At 47.3% G+C, this 19,946-nt stretch overlaps 1 protein-coding gene across 1 annotated transcript; it reads left to right on the forward strand.

The window, feature by feature from the left end:
• The first annotated feature begins 331 nt into the window (after positions 1-331).
• LOC149525281 (uncharacterized) lies at positions 332-2,187 on the forward strand. Its single transcript, XM_089776252.1, has one exon. The coding sequence runs from the start codon at positions 511-513 to the stop codon at positions 2,185-2,187; it is 1,677 nt and encodes a 558-aa protein (XP_089632378.1). The 5' UTR covers positions 332-510.
• Positions 2,188-19,946: the final 17,759 nt, after the last annotated feature.

Consider the following 19,946-nt stretch of genomic DNA (forward strand, 5'->3'; position numbering starts at 1 on the left):
TTATCTACTCATGTTTAGATAGTTGTCTACCTGTAAATAGTTAGAGTTCTTAGGGTTAGCTGTGTTCCTGTTTGCTTTACCTGTTCCCTTGTTTAAAAAAAAAAAAAAAAAAGAGAAAGTAGTTCTTAAAACTGTTTTTACTCTGAAGCGCTGCGGCTAAGCGTTGCAGCCTGATCCTACCCCTCCAGCAGCCACAAAAATCTCCCAGCACTCCCGGGGAGCGGCACAAAGGAGCCCTCATCGTCTAGAGTCAGAGCGGCTTCAGCACCAACACCGGGAGCGGAGCCGCAATTGAAGAGCAAGCCGGCAGTGGCTTCAGTTTCCCGCGCCTTGAAACTGACAAGCGCGCCGGCACCGCAACTGACCAGCGTCCCGGCACCGGCTTCAGCGGCTTCAACGGCGCCCGGGGGATCGGCGCCTGTCTCCCCTGTCCCGGCGGTGACGTCGGCACCGTCTTCCCCAGCACCGAGACCTGAGGCAGAACATGCTAATGTCTCAGGCTCGGCACCTATGTCATCTCCGGCACCGGGCGTCCTGCTGGCACCGGCGTTAGATCAGCAGCAGCTGGCCTCTCCGGCACCGTCCCGACCTCAATCAGTGACTGGTTCCCCTATACCTCGGGGTAGAGATCAGACTCCAACACATAGGAAATCATTATCAAAGACCCATCACAGACACAGGTCTTTTTCCCCACCTGCTTCACCAAGAGGGCGGAGTCGCTATCACGACTATTTTTCCCCCACTCGGATGATGTACAGTCGGCGTGGTTATAGGGATGCGGTGTATTTGGATGCACATCGATCCCGTTCACGATCCCGATCGCCCTCCCGTCTCTCGAGATACGGATCGGGGAGGCGCTCCCCCTGCCGCGTTTATTATATCCAGCATGATAGCGCACGTTCTTCTCGATACCCCTCTCCGTCACGCTCTGAACGTTGCTGTGACCGATATCATAGATCGTATGACGAACGCCTCTACCGTCATCGTTCACCTTTATCGCATAGAGGGTCTTCTCACATCTGCCAATCACCGTTAACGGACTACTCACACCACAAATCACAATCACTACACTCACCTTCTCCAGCCAAAAGCTCAACAATTCAATTAGACCAATCCGAACCAGAGGAGGGTCAACTATCAGAAACGGAGGACCCTAAACCGGAAACTTCCCCGGCGGACTGCCCATCGTCTTCCCCGGATGAAGCAATTTGCCCAGCTGAAATCTCCCCACCGGACGATCTGAAACATTTCCAGGACCTCTTCAAGCGAGTGGCAGACACACAAGACATCCAATTAGCAGATGTGCCTGTTAAGAGACATCGCCTTCTCAAGAATATACGCCCTCAACAACGTGCGAAAGTAGCGCTACCAATCGATGAGGCGATTATGGAAGTAGCGGACGACATATGGCAAACCCCAACATCAATTGCACCTACAAGTAAAAAGGCTGATAGAAAATATTTTGTTCCAGCGAAGGGGTTGGACTTTTTATTTAATCACCCCCAACCCAATTCACTAGTAGTGGACGCAGCGCAACGTAGGAGTAAGGCGCCACAGTACAGAAATCCCCTTTCAGACAAGGACAATAAAAAATTGGATATATTTGGGAGGAAAGTGTACTCGTCAGCTACACTCTTACTTCGCATTGCGAATTACTCAGCCCACCTATCAAACCATAATTTTGATAATTACTCCAAACTAGCGGATTTATTGCACCATCTCCCAGACACCAAGAAGCCACTACTGAAAGCGATAGTGCAGGAAGGGTACACATCGTGTAGCGCTGCGCTCCAGATCGCTATGGATGTGGCTGACACAGCAGCTCGGGCCGCTGCCACTGGTATAGCCATGAGGAGATCATCTTGGCTTTTGTCCGCAGGGGCACCGAAGGAGTGGCAGAGCAAGGTTGAGGATTTGCCCTTTGACAAACTTAAACTTTTTGCGGCAAACACCGATGAGGTCCTCCATTCGGGAAAGGACTCACGCACCACTTTACGTACACTGGGGATGTATACACCTTCCTTCAAACGGAGGCGTTATTTCCCATACCAACGGAGGTATGACTTCAATTTCCCTAGACAACAATCACGGCCCTTCGACAACCAGCGTCCTAGACAGCGTCCCCAGCGCAAGCGTCCACAACAGAACCGTTCGGGCAATCAACAGTCTACCAAGCAACAGATTTGACTTGCTTGTCGAGGATACAAACCAATCTTCCATAGTCAATGCGGAATCGCACCATCTTTTTCACCATCGTTTACGCTCTTTTTACCACCATTGGTCTACGATCACCACAGACAGATGGGTGCTAGAGGTAGTTCAATCCGGCCTCTCCATCCCTTTTCTCTCTATTCCCCCTACCACTCCCCCCTCCCCGTCCCTCTTCAGGGACCCCTCTCACGAGAATCTATTGGAGCAAGAAGTTCAACGTTTGCTCAACATCGGGGCGATAGAGAGAGTTCCCAAGCAGTTTTGGGGGAAAGGCTTTTACTCCCGTTATTTCCTCACACCAAAGAAGTCGGGAGGATGGAGGCCCATCCTGGACCTTCGAAGACTAAACCGGCACCTTCGAAAGCAGCGCTTCAAGATGGTAGCATTATCGACCGTTCTGCCGTCGTTGAACGAAAAAGATTGGTTTGCAGTCCTCGACTTGCAAGACGCTTATTTCCACGTAGAGATTCACGTGGCATACAGACGCTTCCTTCGGTTCCAACTGGGGAGCGAACATTACCAGTACAGGGTTCTTCCATTCGGCCTGGCATGTGCCCCCAGGGTCTTCACCAAGATGCTAGCAGTGGTCGCGGCCCACCTACGCAGGTTAGGGGTGACGATATTTCCCTACTTGGACGATTGCCTTCTAAAAGGCACGACCTACACGGAAACGTGTCATATGGTTCGGACAGTGTCCGACGAGTTTGCTACCCTGGGTCTTCTCATAAATCTGAAGAAGTCAACACTAGTTCCATCCCAAAATCTCATGTTCATAGGTGCACGCCTCGATTCAACCACGGCTCGCGCGTATTTACCGATGGAACGTTTTACAATCATCAAGGAATTGGTGCACACGGTGGTCCACGCTCCAACGATTCCCACACGTGTCTGTTTGCAACTGTTGGGGCATATGGCGGCTGCCACCATCGTCGTGCCCAACGCAAGGTTACGTTTTCGTTGCCTCCAACACTGGTTAGCCACGGTCTACATCCCGTTGAAACACGGTATCCACAGACCTCTAGTGGTGCCGCAGTATGTCCGGGAATCCCTCCAGTGGTGGGTCAACCCGACCAATCTCCTCATGGGCGTTCCATTTCATCGTCCCCAACCTACTGTACAAATAACGACAGATGCCTCCCTCATAGGCTGGGGAGCCCACATGGGCAATCTCACGGTCCAGGGACGATGGTCGACAAGAGAAATGCTTTTGCACATCAATGTGCTAGAATTGAGAGCGGTGCGACACGCGTGCAGGCATTTTCAGTCACGCATTCGAAATACAACCACAAGGATTTTAACAGACAACATGGCGACTATGTTTTATATAAACAAGCAAGGAGGGGCGCGATCCCGTTCTCTTTGCACGGAGAGCATCCGTTTATGGAATTGGTGTATTACCAACAACACTGTTCTAACAGCTTCCTACCTGCCGGGTACCGACAATGTAGTAGCGGATTCTCTCAGCAGGCGCTTTCCACACGACCACGAGTGGGAGATTCGCTCGGACATACTGAATCGCATCTTCGGTCGGTGGGGATTTCCAGCGATAGACCTGTTTGCGACAGAACTCAATTCGAAATGTCCCAATTATTGTTCAAGAGCCGGAATAGGACGTCATTCGCAGGGGGGATGCCTTCCTGCTCCATTGGGGGACGTCGTTACTGTATGCTTTCCCACCAGTAGTGTTAATTCCCAGAGTTCTCGAAAAGATCAACGTAGACAAAGCTCGGGTAATTCTTCTCGCGCCAGCATGGGCTCGCCAGCCTTGGTTCTCAACGCTTCACCAGATGTCAGTGAGAGTCCCATATCCTCTACCTTCCCTTCCGAATCTGTTGACCCAGGACAACGGATTCCTCAGTCACCCACGACCGGAGATCCTACACCTCACTGCGTAGATGCTGACTGGTTTACCGATTCCGAGCAATCCTGCTCCCAACGAGTCAAGCAAGTGTTGATGCATAGCCGGAAACAATCTACTCGTATTGCTTACACAGCTAAGTGGACAAAGTTCCAAACCTGGTGTGCAGACAATAAAGTGGACTCGCGTTCTGCCCCTTTACCTTGCGTACTGGACTATCTCTTGCAACTTCATGACAACGGTTTGACAATTGCATCGCTACGGGTGCATCTGGCAGCAATTAATGCATTCCATCATAGGGTTGGTGATAGTTCGTTGTTTGCTCACCCCACTACGAAGAGATTTCTGAAGGGGCTCTTGAATCTCCATCCCCCGCGGAGACCTCCCCCCCCCCGCATGGAATCTGGACCTGGTCCTACAGACTTTGACTCGTCCCCCTTTCGAGCCCTTAGCAACAGTAACACTACACTTACTTACGCTCAAACTGGTTTTTCTCCTAGCCCTCACCTCAGCTCGCAGAGTGAGTGAGATAGCAGCCTTCATGGCCTCTCCGCCATACACAGTTTTCTCGAAAGAAGCAGTAACCTTGAGGACCCACCCAGCTTTTATTCCGAAGGTGTCTTCTGAATTCCACATAAATGAACCGGTGGTCTTACCGTGCTTCTTTCCGAAACCTCATACCTCAACTCAAGCAGCGCTCTTACATACTCTAGACGTGAGAAGGGCATTGGCGTTCTACATCGACAGAACACGGGGCTTTAGGAAAACAGACCGTCTGTTGGTTGCGATAGCGGGCCACTCGAAAGGACAGCCCCTAACGTCTCAGCGCATTTCTAAGCTCATAGTCTTATGTATATCGATGTGTCATTCGCTGCGAGGGAAGCCTCTCCCCTCTCGCCCTAAAGCTCATTCAACTAGGGCAGTGGCTGCCACTACGGCCTTCCTCAGTGGAGTGTCATTTCGCGACATTTGTAGAGCAGCAACATGGTCTTCATATGAAACTTTTATAAAACATTACGCTATAGTAGAACACTTTGCTTCAGATTTCTCCGTGGCTACAGCAGTACTAAACCGTGCTAATAGCCTTGGTTCCGGAGCGCTGTGATTCTGCTCTATGTACTGCTCTGAAGTCACCTAGAGTGGAGCACCCACGGGGCCACTCGAAGAAGAAAGAGAAGTTACTCACCCTGTGAAGTAACGATTGTTCTTCGAGATGTGCCCCGTGGGTGCTCCACGACCCGCCCTTCCTCCCCACTCCGGGAAAATTTCTCTTCTTGTTGTCTCTTTCAGATGAGCGGATGAGAGGAACGGACGGTTGCCGGCTCGCGCGCGGCTGATCAAAGGCGCGAACGCTATCCTGGTGAATCACGCATGCGCGAGCCGGCGGGAGCACGGCTATGAAAAGTCTCCGAGCTGCGGCGCCGGGACGGGACCCGACACCTAGAGTGGAGCACCCACGGGGCACATCTCGAAGAACAATCGTTACTTCACAGGGTGAGTAACTTCTCTTTTTCAAATTATGGGTTGTAACCCAGTACTGGGTTATGGAACGTCAGGCACTGGGCCTCGTTGCTGCAGGGTATTAGGTGACCAGTGGGGATGCTAAGGCAGGCTACCCATCTGTTCTGGTACCTCAGACTGTGCTGCACTCCAGAAGCAGCCAGTAGCAGGCCTGGTTCCTAGATAAAGGGGGTGGGGAGCGCACAGGGCTTTGCACACTGACTTGAGCACTAGTTTTGCACTCCCATTGGCTGCGAACCTGTTTCTAGCTACTTCTGGGGTGCAGCATGATCTGTAGTACCAGGAGAGGCAGGAATCCTGCCTTAACACCCCCGCTGCACCCCTGACCAGGAATCGCTCAAGATAAGCACCTTCTGCCCCAGCCCTGACACTCCCAAATCCAGAGACCCCTCTTTCATCCTAAAGTTCTCATTCTAAACCTCAGCCTGGAGCCCACACTCTAATCAAATTGTGCTGGATCTAACAATTTTCTTCAACTGGGTCATGAGAAGAAAGTTTGAAAAACCACTGATCTATGATATGTTGAGTGACTATTATGCTGGAACAAAAGAGAGAGAAAACCACTTCCCAATATTGAACTAGAGAAACATTGATTTTCCCAGTGCAAATATAATTCATTGCAGAAGAGTTCTAAAACATTCGCTTTAAAATCTCTTGAAGATATAACTGGCAGAAAGAAAACAGGTTACCAGGTACCAGAGGATGTGAGAGCTGCACCGGTGCTACATTGCCATGGTAAGAATCAGACAGGACTTGACACAGAACCATATTTTCTGATTTTTATGTAACCTTAAGGATTTGGACTTGCCTATGCAAGACCAGGGAGTATTGGGCCAAAACCATATTTTCTGATTTTTATGTAACCTTAAGGATTTGGACTTGCCTATGCAAGACCAGGGAGTATTGGGCCAAGGTATGTTTATTTCAATTGTTTATCTTACATTTTTTTTAGCCTTTTATTTTAAGACAACTTAATCATAGGATATGCTTTTTATAAAAATCTATCAAAAGAAGGTAGACAAATTCTGAAGAGTGGTAGAAAAAGAGTCTAATTTGATTGGGTTATCACTTAGGGTACGTCTAGACTACATGCTTCTGTCGCAAGAGGCATGTAGATTAGGCTACCAGGCATAGGAAAATGAAGCGGCGATTTAAATAATCGCCACTTCATTTAAATTTACATGGCTGCTGCGCTGAGCCGATCAGCTGTTTGTCGGCTCAGCGCGGTAGTCTGGACGTGCGGGTGTCGACATCAAAGGCATTTGTCGACCACCCAGGTATGCCTCCTGGGATGAGGTTTACCTGGGTGGTCGACAAATGCCTTTGATGTCAACACCCGCACGTCCAGACTACCGCACTGAGCTGACAAACAGCTGATCGGCTCAGCCCGGCAGCCATGTAAATTTAAATGAAGCGGCGATTATTTAAATCGCCGCTTCATTTTCCTATGCCTGGTAGCCTAATCTACATGCCTCTGATGACAGAGGCATGTAGTCTAGACGTACCCCTAGGGTACGTCTAGACAGTGGGGCTGTTTCTGGATATTGAAGGTATCCCAAAATAGCTACCCTGTGTCTTTTAAACATGCCCATTATTTCAAAATATTTTTTAAAATATTGGGTGTGCTATTCTGACATCCCTATAACCCTCTTTCCATGATAGTTAAGGGATGTTTTGAAATAGCACATTACTTCAAAATTTGGTGCTGTGTAGACACGCCAAATTTTGAAATAAGTTATTTCGAAATACAATCAAAATAAGATACGCAATTTGCAGAATGTAAATTGAGTATCTTATTTTGAGTTTAGGGTACTATGTCAGGTTCAGATACACAGACCAGAGGACGCAGCTGATAAACAGTGCTCAGAAAAAGCCTGAAATCTCAGACGAGAGGAGTGGACAGACAAGTTTGACACTGATTTTGTCAGGTTCATACCGACTATTAACATAATGTCTGGTGTTTTTAGTCATAGATGCCAGGCTACCTGCACTTCTGACCCCCTCTGATCTCTGAGGTTACGTCTACAAAAACCTGTGGAATGTCTACACCTCAAGTGCTTATTTGCACAAGAAAATCTACAATCAGTCGACAGAACAGAGGCTTGTTGCGGTGTAGGTATACCTCCTTCTACAAGGCATAACTCCTTTTTGCGTTACAGCTCTTGCGCAAAAAGGCATGCGTGAATGGCTCCGCAGGGGTTTCTTGTACAAAAAGAGCCTATCTGGAAAAGCACAAATGCAAGTGTGGACACTCCCTTGCGCAAAAGCGTATCACAAAAGCGATGTGCTTTGAGGTGTGGATGTGCTTTTACGCAAGAAGCTTTTGCGCAAGAACTCTTCCACAAAAGACTTCTTGCTCAAAACCCCTGCAGTGTAGACGTAGCCTGAGTTTCCTCCTTTCAGACCTCAAAAGGGCAGAATAACATGATTCTCTTATTCTCAGAACAGACCCGGGGATGCAGTTCCCTCTCTACCAACTATGATTACCTCAGGAGGTCTGACTTAGTTTCAATACCTATAGCTCTCTGCCCTCCTGGAGCTATGACCATTGATATATATGTAGTCTCCTTACTAAAGGGGCCTCTGATTGTGCTACAATCCAGACTACAATTCCCATGAGCCCGTGAGAAAAACAAGAAGGAAGGACTCTAGTGTGGGAGAGGGCTCTCTCTCCATGTGCATGAAGAAAGGAGGCCTAGCAGTCTGGGACTCTGCCTTGGAGTTTAGAACCGAGGGGGGAGCCAGGCTGTTACCAAGGTCATTGATCCAGTCCAGGGGCTGTTGGAGTGCAGCTACAGACCGGGACTAGATGCCTGTTGTAACTGGGAGTTTGCAGGCTGCTTCCTATAGGCACAGCATGAGGCAGTAAGTTTCTGGGCCTTGTTGAAAAAGTGCTACCTGGGACAGAGCTGCTGTCTAGCCTGGACCGAATCTCCACTACAGCTGCAACATCAGCGCGCCAACGCAAGCAAGTGTCTGGGACTGTGAGTCCAGGGGTGTGCACACTCTGGGGTGGGGTCACTGGTAGTACAAATGTTAGCTATATAAGCTTCAATTATTGTTATGTGTTTTGTTAATGCTATTCATTGCTAAATCTGTTAATCCCTGTTTATTTAAGTTAAGATTGTTTATTTTAAAGTATTCTATTAGATGTATATGATTTGTAGGTGTGCCGGAATTAGATCCAGATTTATGTTGAAATGAGTATGTTCCTGGAGGCTATGTTCCAGTGAGTGTGTACAAGGCCAGCCAGGTGGAGACACCGCCATTTTACATTCATTACAAGCAAGGGACTGCAGCAAGGGGGTGGATAGGGCTTTCCCAACTAAACACCATCACCACTGGGGTGCTCAGGATCTCTTTTGAGTTAAAACATCAGGCGCCCAGGCACACCTGTGAGTGTGACCTGCTCCCCAGTAACCCGGGGGGGGGGGGGGGAAGGGGGTTACATATATATGACCACTGAATATATTCAGTGATCATGGGTGGTGGGTGAATGGCTGGCTTGGAGAGGCAAGCCTAACCTCCACCCCTTCCACCCAAGGCCTCACCCCTTCTGTGCTTACTGGAGCCCAGCCTTCATTGTGGCCACTGACTCCTGCCCTGTACCTCCAGATTCCCCCCCACCCATTATGGCTGCTGGCCCCTGCTCAAGGCTAGTGTCTTCTCTACTCCAGCTTCCCTGGAGCAGCCAGGCAGTCACATTGCAGGCCTAGCCTCCAGAGCTTTTGGGCAGCCACTCCATGGCCCCAGCCTTCCCAGGCAGCTGTGCCGGAGCCCCAGCTTTCCGTGTTGGCCAGGTAGCCATGCGGCCCCAGCCTATCAGACTGGCTGGAACATGGGGAGGTCCTCCCTGCCTTTTTTGGGAAGGCAATGCTTTCCCTTACCTTCATTACCCACCAGTGTAACCCCCAAGGAGATTACCTAGATTCCTGGGGCTCTTCTGTTGGCAGGTCAGGGAGAGGCACACTGTCCCTGGTAGGGAGGGGGAGCCAAGGCAAACTCAGTCTGCCCAGCAACCAAAAGGGAGTGAGATTCCCCTCCTGGGGAGTTCAGGAGAGGGGAGAAGCCATTTTGTTTTTTATGAGTCCGTCTGGAGCCAGCCAGGGCAAGGGCAGGACTGGCTGTGTGGGGAGCTGGTAAGCCCCAGGCCTGCATGCAGGGTTCCCCCTGAGAATTGGCCTCTAGGGACCTGAAAGCAAGATCCCTCAGCTGGGCTTTTAGTTTCTCCACTCCTGATTCCCAGTTTGTAGAGTTTGTTGGGAAACTTCCCCAGCCAGGCTGAGTTAGCCCTCCAGTTCCCTAGGTGAGACCTTTCACCACATGGTCAGCTCTGCTTTGTCTGCTAGTTCAGGGCTGCTGCCTGCTGTGTGTGTGTCTGGATGATGGGCTAGGAGACTACACTTTGGATTTTAGTACAGTTGTATAATCTGCACCTTGAGCCCTGCACCCCTTTGTGGTGAGGGGAAATCCTGGGACCGAAGCAGCCTGATTCCTGCCTGAAGAGGATCCTTGCTAGCAGAGATCAGCCCCTCCGCAGTGACTGAGGAGTCCAGAGTCATCCATGAACCTGAGGATCATTCATGGAGTTTGTGAGTGCACCATCTTTTAAAGCGACGAGGAGTCCTGTGGCACCTTATAGACTAACTGAAGTGTAGGAGCATAAGCTTTCGTGGGCAAAGACCCACTTCGTCAGATGCATGTAGTGGAAATTTCCAGAGGCAGGAATAAATATGCAGGCCAGGATCAGGCTGGAGATGACCAGGTGGATCCAATCAAGGAGGATGAGGCCCACTTCTAGCAGCTGATCTGGAGGTGTGAATTCCAAGAGAGCAGAAGCTGCTTTTGTAGTTAGCAAGCCATTCACAGTCTTTGTTTAATCCAGAGTTGATTGTGTCAAACTTAAAGATGAACTGTAGCTCAGCAGTTTCTCTTTGAAGTCTGGTCCTGAAGTTTTTTTGCTGCAGGATGGCTACTTTTAGATCTGCAATTGTGTGTCCAGGAAGATTGAAGTGTTCCCCTACAGGTTTTTGTATGTTGCCATTCCTAATATCAGATTTGTGTCCATTGATACACCGATGGTCCAGCAGACGTGGCCGCCCCAGTCACCCGGCCAGTGGCCTTTTTGGACCCCCTGGGCCTACCATCAGGGCTAGGATGTGAATCCTCCTAGACCGGCTTATGTCACGTCAGGTCCACGAGTCCCTCATGAAGACTTCTTTGGTCCGGTCCCCCATTTCAGCCCACTCGCTAATTCCGGGCTAGTTGTCCCCAGGCCCAGGGGAGAGCGTGACTCCGGTGAGCCAACCTCTCCCCCCTCCCTCCGTGGCCACTTCGGATGATCCAGTCTGTACAGATGCCCCTGTGGGCGAGATGGCAAAGGGGTCATTGTCCTCTTCCCCAGTTGAGGCTCTGGCCGACTCTGCGCCCTCCATTCTTTCCATGGATGCCAGGGCCCACCAAGACCTCCTCCGTCATCTGGCCCAAAGTCTGGGAGACCAGGCGGACAATGTCTCTGAGGACTCGGACCCAACCATCGACATCTCGCATGCAGACACTCCCTCCAGAGTGGTATTGCCAAGATCTTGGCAGCCTTGTGGCAAACCCCGGTGTCCCCACTGATAAGTGTGCAGAACAGAGGTATTTTGTTCCTCAGGAGGGTAATGAAACCTCTTCTCCCACTCTCCCCTGGGTTCTTTAGTAGTTCAGGCAGTCAAGCAGAGGGAGAAGCAGGGACGGCCTGCGGCCATCCCTAAGAACAAGGAGGCTAAAAAGACTGACTTACTGGGTAGAAAAGTCTACTCATCCGGGGGCATCCAATACTGAATTGCCACCTAACAAGTCTTTCTGTCCAGATATGCCTGTAGCCAGGCAGCCCCCCCATCTCAAACAATCTTGCTTGCCCTCTGAGATGTCTGTATACAGAGCAGAGAAGGAACAATAAGAAGATCAGCATAGCCATTAAGCTTTGATCTGCTTTGACCAGGATATGCAAGTTTCTGACTCTGAGTAACGATTAAGGAAATAAGCTAAGCTCGAGGCTGCAAGAAGTGTCAGGCTGGCACCTATGTTGATTCGAACACACACAGTCCCTGGGAGAGGAATTTCCCACTGAGAAAACAATGTCCCGTACTTCCAATTTAATCATCTCAATTCTCTCTTACAAGTGTAAATTAAGTTCACAACTCCCTTGTAAGAACTGGTCTCACAGCAGACAGACCAGCCCCATTTGGCATGACAGACAAGAAAGAGAAATACGTGACCCCATGAGTATATAAGATAGGTCCAGCACACACTCACTTTGAGTGTCATTCTACCCTCTACCTGCTGGTCGGGTTAGGTGTTTGACCTCCCGAGGTTCTATGGGGACGCCCACCTCGTATTTTCGTCTTTCCTAGGAATTGAGGGACCGGCCCTGGCCTGACATGCTGGAGTCGAGAGGCACAGAAGGGGGATAAAAATTGTACCTGGATGTGGTCCTCTGTCTTAAGTGTACACAGGGGCCGTGTCCAGACTCAGGGGTTTTTTCGGGAAAAGTAGCCTTTTCCCGAAAAAACTTCCCCTGCGTCCAGACTCAAGCCGCGTTCTTTCGAAATTATTTCGAAAGAACGCGGCTTTTCTTTCAATGGCGGTAAACCTCATTTCACGAGGAAGAACGCCTTCTTTCGAAAGTTCCTCTTTCGAAAGAAGGCGTTCTTCAATGTAAAGAGGCCGTCTTCGAAAGAGAGCATCCAGACTCGCTGGGTGCTCTCTTTCGAAAAAGCAGATTTCTCTTTCGAAAGATCCGCCTGCAGTCTAGACGCGATCTTTTGAAAGAGGCTCTTTCGAAAGATGCTTTCGAAAGAGCCTCTTTCGAAAGAAGCCTGCAGTCTAGACATAGCCATAGAAAGAGTAAGCTGTTACTTGGTACCATTATTTCTATTTTTCTATCTTTATCTTCTTTGTAACCATTTTTAAGATCTATATTTTGCTAGTAGTTAAGAAATAGAGCAATAGCTATTGTAACCATATGATTTATAAGCTTCCTCAATAAACCTGTAACTGTTTAAGTTTTAACCTGACTCCGTCAGTTGCTGTAACAGAACCAAGCACAATTTAAAAGAACTTCAGCCGGTCTTAAGGGACAGATATAGGGAGCCCTGACCGTCGGCTGACAATGCCTACAACACCTAGGCATCAATGGACAAGTTTACAGACTTGTTCCCCAGAGACTCCCGTGCGAAGTATAAGGCCCTTCAGGAGGAGGGGAGAGTAATTTCCTGAACAGTGCTACAAGCAGCACTCGATGTGGCTGATGTGGCTTCTCAAGTCATGGCCACCGGAGTGATTCTGCATTGCAGTTTGTGGCTCCAGGGCTCTGGAGTGCCACCGGAAGTCCAAAACTCCTTGCTGGACTGCCCTTTCGAAGGCACGTCGCTCTTCTCTGAGCAAACTGACCAGCGGCTCTATGGCCTGAAGGACAGGAGAGCCACATTAAAGTCCTTGGCCCTTCACACACCTTCCAACCAGAGGCGTTCATATACTAATAGGAAAACTCCTAGAATGCCTCCACAGGGCCCATGCCCTGATTTTACCCATCTTAGGGGCGGGGGTAATAATGGCAGGAACAATAGGTGTCGCCCTCACCCAGTCCCGGATTCTAACCACGAGTTCAGGAAGTCCATCTGGGTAGCAGAAAACCTTCCACTAGAACCACATACCTTGCAAAGTGGAAGCGGTTTTGCTGTTGAGCTTCTCAAAAGGGGGTACAGCCGAGGTGGGCACCAGTCCCCCTAATTCTGGATTACCTGCTGGACCTTAGGCTCCAGCATCTTTCTTCCTCCTCCATTAAGGTCCACCTAGTGGCTATATTGGCCTTCCACCCAGAGGAAGGGAGGGAAAATGCTATTTGCCAACCTAATGGTCAACAGGTTCCTAAAAGGCATGGACAAACTGTATCCACATGTCCGGCAACCCATTCTCCAGTGGACCTAAACTTGGTGCTAGCTAATCTTATGGGGCCCCCGTTCGAACTGCTAGCCATGTGCTCCTTTCTTTACCTATCATATACGGTATCCCTCCTAGTTGCAATCACATCCGTGAGGTAGGTGTCTGAGCTTAGGGCGCTGACGTCAGATCCCCCCTACACAGTATTTTTTAAGGACAAGGTTTGGCTCCGCCCTCACCCAGCCTTTCTGCCGAAGGTCGTTTCTGCATTCCAAACTTCCCAGGATATTTTTCTACCAGTTTTTTACCCCAAACTGCATACATCAGGGAAAGAGCAAGCTTTACACATGTTAGACGTCTGTAGGGCACTAGCCTTTTATTTAGACAGGACCAAACCATTCTGAAAATCACCACAACTGTTCGTAGCCATCGCGGAACACATGAGAGGCCAACCGATATCCACTAAGTGGATCACCTCATGAATAACTGCCTGTATCAGGGAGTGCTACTTCATAGTGGGTATTTCAGCCCCGACCCTTAGAGCAAATTCCATGAGAGCTGTGGCAGCTTCCACTACTTTTGCAGCCAGGTTCCCATCCTGGACACATGTAGGGCTGCCACATGGTCCTCGGTCCACACGTTTGCCAATCACTATGCACTATTGCATCAGGCCAGAGCGGATGCTGCCCTAGGTAAGGCAGTCCTTAACTCCTCCTTGGTTTTGACATCGGCCCTCCACCACGTTAGGTTCCGCTTTGGAATCACCTATATTGGAATGCACATGAGCAATCACTTGAAGAAGAAAGAACGGTTACTTACCTCGTAACTGTGATTCTTTGAGATGTGTTGCTCATGTCCATTCCAAATCCTTGCTCACCACCCTTTATCCGGAATATGCAGGTAAGGAACAGAGTGGGTGAGGGGGCCAGCAGAAGTATACATGGGCCGATATATTAGCGCCACTCCAGGGGGCTCCCTGCTGGCCCTAAGGGTACTGCTGAGGGAAAAGTTTCCAACAGCACATGCACGCTGCGCGCACACACCTGTATTGGAATGGACATGAACAACACATCTCGAAGAATCACAGTTACGAGGTAAGTAACTGTTCTTTGCTACATCAAGTCATGTGACTGGGGCAAGTCACAGGTATTAGCAGAGTGGGCACCGGTGAACCTAAAAATAGTATTTTACCCTGTTATGTTATATTTGTCTCCTGCTTAATATAATTATTGTGTTGAATATATTGTATGTGTTTGTGTTATTTCTTGGAAGTCTCTAACTATCTGGTAAGTAAGTGGGGATTACCCTGTGGCTAGAATTTTCCTCCCAAGCTGCCCTGTTGACCCTGCCAGGAGGAGTGATGGGGGGGGGAGGTGCTGCCAAATAAATTCATAGGGAAAAATAAAGAGAATACACCCTGCCGAGTGGGCTGCGGGATCCAGAAGAACCCAGACCTGTCCATCAAAACCTGTAAGCAGATTGGCATTAATGAAGGTAACCGGGTGGAGAGGGGGCACTATACCAATAATAACCTTCTTAAACCAAAAGTTTTTTATTTGGAACCAAAGTATTTCATAGAAAAAGACCGTGTACGATGAGGAACAGTCTATACCCATGCCTTTTTTGTCTAAAGATTACTATCGCCTGGAAGTTCCGGAAGGCCCTAACTGCTTCAGACGTTCTTGCAGGCCCTTCTCTGAGACTGTCTGTTGCCTAGGTGATAAGCTCACTAACAACAACCCTGCATTCCTACCCTGTCTCCAGGGAGTCTTTTTAACTGTTCAGTGTGCCAGTTTTGGCAAAACAGCTATATAGCTTTGAGCTGAAAACTGGAAGTAGTGTTTTCACTGCTAAAAATGTCAGCTGTTGTTTTGTAATCAGTACCATGGGTTTGTTAGGAGATTGATTATCTAAAACCATTGTGTTGTCTCTTTCTTTTTCTATTTAACAGCTCCCTATTAAACTAAACCAATACAAAAGCCAAGTAACCCAAAATAGGCTATATAATGACTGACCAGACTAACCAGGTCACATAGGCTATGTCTAGACTGCAGGCTTCTTTCAAAAGAGGCTCTTTCGAAAGCATCTTTCGAAAGAGCCTCTTTCGAAAGATCGCGTCTAGACTGCAGGCGGATCTTTCGAAAGAGAAATCCGCTTTTTCGAAAGAGAGCACCCAGCGAGTCTGGATGCTCTCTTTCGAAGACGGCCTCTTTACATTGAAGAACGCCTTCTTTCGAAAGAGGAACTTTCGAAAGAAGGCGTTCTTCCTCGTGAAATGAGGTTTACCGCCATCGAAAGAAAAGCCGCGTTCTTTCGAAATAATTTCGAAAGAACGCGGCTTGAGTCTGGACGCAGGGGAAGTTTTTTCGGGAAAAGGCTACTTTTCCCGAAAAAACCCCTGAGTCTGGACACGGCCATACTGTGTTCATAAGATTCTTACAGATCATTATTTTTAGATTATTACACAGAAGCAGTACATCCACTACAATTTTTCATCAGTGAAATGGAAATGTTGCTCTATACAATTTTACAATGTTCTACTTCTCATATGGAAACATTCATAAGCAAATCAATAAGTAGGTGCTAGAGTGGCTGAAATACTTCTCTGGGGGTACATTTACACAGCAACATTATTTCGAAATAACTAGCATTACTTTGTAATAACTTAGTCCACATCCACACAGCAGGCAGTTATTTCAAAATAATGTAGAAATACTGTCAAGCTGAAGGACTTCTTACTCTGATTTCTGTAACCCTCACTGTATGAGGAATAAGGGAAGTCAGAGGAAGAGTGATCTATTTCAAAATAAGTGCTGTGATGCTCCCAATTTCAGAATAAGCTATTTTGAAATAAGATACGCAATTGGTGTAGCTCAATTTGTGTAGCTTATTTCAAGTTAAGCCCTGCTGTGTAGATGCACCCTGATCTTTTAAATTTGCCGTGGACCTTCCTATCCTAAATTCTCAATTACACTGAGGGATAATCTACACTCATCGCTATATTCATTTTCTATAAGCTACTCTTAGCATAATCTTTTATGCGGGAGATACCAGAATATTTGGATGCCAATATCTAAACTGTATTGTTAAAGTTAATAACCTTAATTTGAGATATTGCAGATTATATACTATCTGACTTTTAAACCAGACTTTGTACTTTTTAGAATTGTTGGCATCCTTTCATCTGTGAGAGACAATGGGAATTGCAGTCTATGATATAGATGGTTTGCAATGTCTCATGTGACTGAATAGTCCAATCTGAAATTTGCTTGATCTTTGGCATTTATTACAAATGCAGGTATCTTGGTTGGGTGCTGATTGCTTTCTACAGGCTTTTTTCTCTTCAAATTGTAGGAGCTAACTTCTATCATGGATTTTGAGATGCCAATGAAGATGATAGTTCCTCTTGTTATGATCATTTGCCAAGATTTCCCATTGGTCAGAATCAATTCCAAATTCCTTCATCTCTCACTTGCATGTGACTATATAGCAAAGCTTGTGGTGTCCTGTTGTTCTAGTTTCTTCTGAGAGCATGTCTTTGTATATGCATACATCTTCCAACCTACCCAGACTGCCTAGCCAGTGCAATAGTCTTTTCTTGTGCAGTGCTGATAATTCCCTCCCAGGATAGGCTATTAGTAGACACTGGACTGCTTGCTCATTATTAGAAAGGAAGAATGACATCTTGGCCCTATGGAAGTCAGCAGTAACTCTTCCATTGACTCCAGTGAGGCCAGATTTTATCTGAGCCCTGGAAGACAAAGCTGGATTAAACTGGCAGAGTAGTGTGGGGAAGGCTACCTTTCCACTTCCTGCCTAAATTACCTTTAGTCTAACTAAAATAAAGGCTTCCTTCTCAAGTGCTATTAGTACAATAACTTTCAAAAGCCCTATATTTAATTTATAAGGAAGAAGAATACTTTTAAGGAGGATACAATCGTCCTTTCAAAAGTCACTAATGGTAATAGAAATAAGATCCATCACTATCAAGAGGTAGAATACATTATACAAGTGTCAGTTTATGGAATGCCACTAGGTGGAGAAGTTTTATAATCATCAATGATGTTCCAGTCAAGTAAGAGGATGCTGAGCTAGAAGCAGATACCTTGCGGCTATTCTAAACTTTTGTTTCCCATTTTCATTCTTTGTTGATATGCTCCCAACAAAGGTTTTACATATTTCACTGATATAATTGTGAAAGTTAATAAGAGAAAGTATCTTTTAGAAGCAATGCCATATATTGCTGATCTGTGAACTGCAGCTTTCTTTTTGTGTTGCTTTCTCTGGTTCTTTTGATGGCTGATGTTAATTAAGATCTCACAAAATGGAGAAATGCAGCAAAAAGGCAAAGTATCTCTTCACCAGGGACATTTGTTATCAACTATCACTGCACTTTCATAACTCACCCATTTCTCTTCTCTGCTCCATTGCTCCCGAATGATGAAGCTATCACTCACAGTGGGAACAAATTATGTAACACACGTCAGCCTATTTTATACATTTTTTCTAAATATTATGGGTCAAGTCATGACATCACAGGTGATAGCCATGAGGACAGAGAAAGCAGCGTGGTCTCAGCCTCACTTGAAGCTGGACTGGGAACTTCACAGAGATAACAAGAAGCACCCCTATACCCTGGATAACTTCTGAGGGAACAATAACAGTTCCTTTGCTTGCACTGTGTGGAGAGCAGTGACCTAAAGAATTCATGACCTACCTCACTCCTCTGCATTGGCCCACAGAGTGGAGCAGGTGCATTCTTGGCAGATCAATGTGCATCATCAAGCTATGCATGTGTGAAAGTGGCTTCATGAGAAATTGGCATAATCTTTTTAGTGTTCTTTTTATGGACAGTATAGCTCCACATCCCCTCCTCATCAAGGCTGTGACATTGAAGATATAGTCTAACCCTCAGTCCATTCTCTGCCAGCACTGGCTCTGATTCATGGCCAAGATGGAAGTGCTGCTAGGTGTATTTTATTACTGATAGTATTTGCCTCTGGCTAGTGAATGCTAACAGTCACAGTATGTGCATTGACTCCATTGGATCTGGGGTGCATTGTAGTACCAGGAATCCTTCAACATGTTGTCTTTAGGGCCAGGAAAGTATTCACTAGATAACACAACACAGGGCAGAACTGGAGCCCATTGGTGGTGCACAGTGCTTTTTTTGTAAAAAATTAAGGTGCCAGTACTTCAGGGGAAAAGTTGTTGAGGAAAAAACCAACCAAACAAAAAAAGGCAGGGTGGGGCTGGCATTGCCCTTTTAAGACACGTGGCCCAACCAGCTGTCGGACATTTGCATACAGAGGTGCCAGTATGCTCCGTTCTTTCCACATAAGCTCTGACTGGAGGTGCCAGTACTGAGTACCCGGCAGTACCGTCACAAAAAAAGCACTGGTGGTGCAAGTAAACATAATTTCCTACTGACAGGGGTCATGAGGGTACACCAGCTAAGGGGAACCATATCACTTCCCCATGTGATACCCTCCCCCCATGTGACTCCACCCCAGCCCAGCACCCCCCCTGCTGCTCTTCCCTTCCTTTCTCAATTTTATGGTACCTGGGGGAAGGAGCTGTATTCAGGGCTGGGGGTGGAAGTTCTGTTCCTTTTATCTTTGGGAAGGGCAACGGGGAAAGGAGCAGAACTGGCAGTAGCTTCTTCAGCTGCCATAGCGCTCTCAGCCTTGCCCTCTAGTTCCATTCCTGAACATAGAGATATGGCAACTCAGTGGAGAGGCTGGGGATGGCTGGCAGGGAGTCTTTCCGGTATGCTATTCTGTCTAAAAATAACATGCTGGTATAGCATACCAGAGTGGCCCACTTGCAGCACTGGGCCCTATGTCAGGAGAAGTTGTTAATATTTGTGGGTTTTTTTAAAGAAAAGGTTAAATTACATTCAATTGTTCAGCAAACAGAAACCCTGTTTTTAGTACAGTTTATCCATACAAATAGTAATCAAATAAGAAATCAGTTACTGCAGATCTGCACCACTCTTTCTATCTGATATTTCTAAGACATGAATAGTCAAACCTTATTAAAAATAGTAGGACCAAAGTCATGCTAAAGAAATACCATGGTTATTTTAAAGCAGAAAATTATTGGCCAATAAAAACAAGCTGTTGCACTCAGTTTGATGACATTTGCTAGTCTGTCTGTACAGTGATTTGAACATTGCTTCCAATCAATTCCAGAACTCCAGGGACTGTTCTAGGCATTAAAGGACTGAATCTCATTGATTTTGGTGAAAACTGAAAAGCTAGAAGCCCCCAGTATGATGAGGGCCATGCTGAAATTGCTCAATTAAGGAAAGCTGCAAAGAATGGGGCCAATAATCCCCCAAACTGGCGGTTATTGTAATACTTAGATTCACCACGATAGCATAAAAAAAGCTTCTACAATATTTTACTAGTTACCCAGAAACCAGAAA

The sequence above is a fragment of the Pelodiscus sinensis genome, chromosome 2, assembly GCF_052426305.1.
Source record: "Pelodiscus sinensis isolate ZL-2025 chromosome 2, ASM5242630v1, whole genome shotgun sequence".
Lineage (NCBI taxonomy): Eukaryota > Metazoa > Chordata > Testudines > Trionychidae > Pelodiscus > Pelodiscus sinensis.

Coding starts and splice junctions, on each gene's coding strand:
- LOC149525281 (XM_089776252.1), top strand. CDS start 511: ATGTCATCTCCGGCACCGGGCGTCCTGCTGGCACCGGCGTTAGATCAG.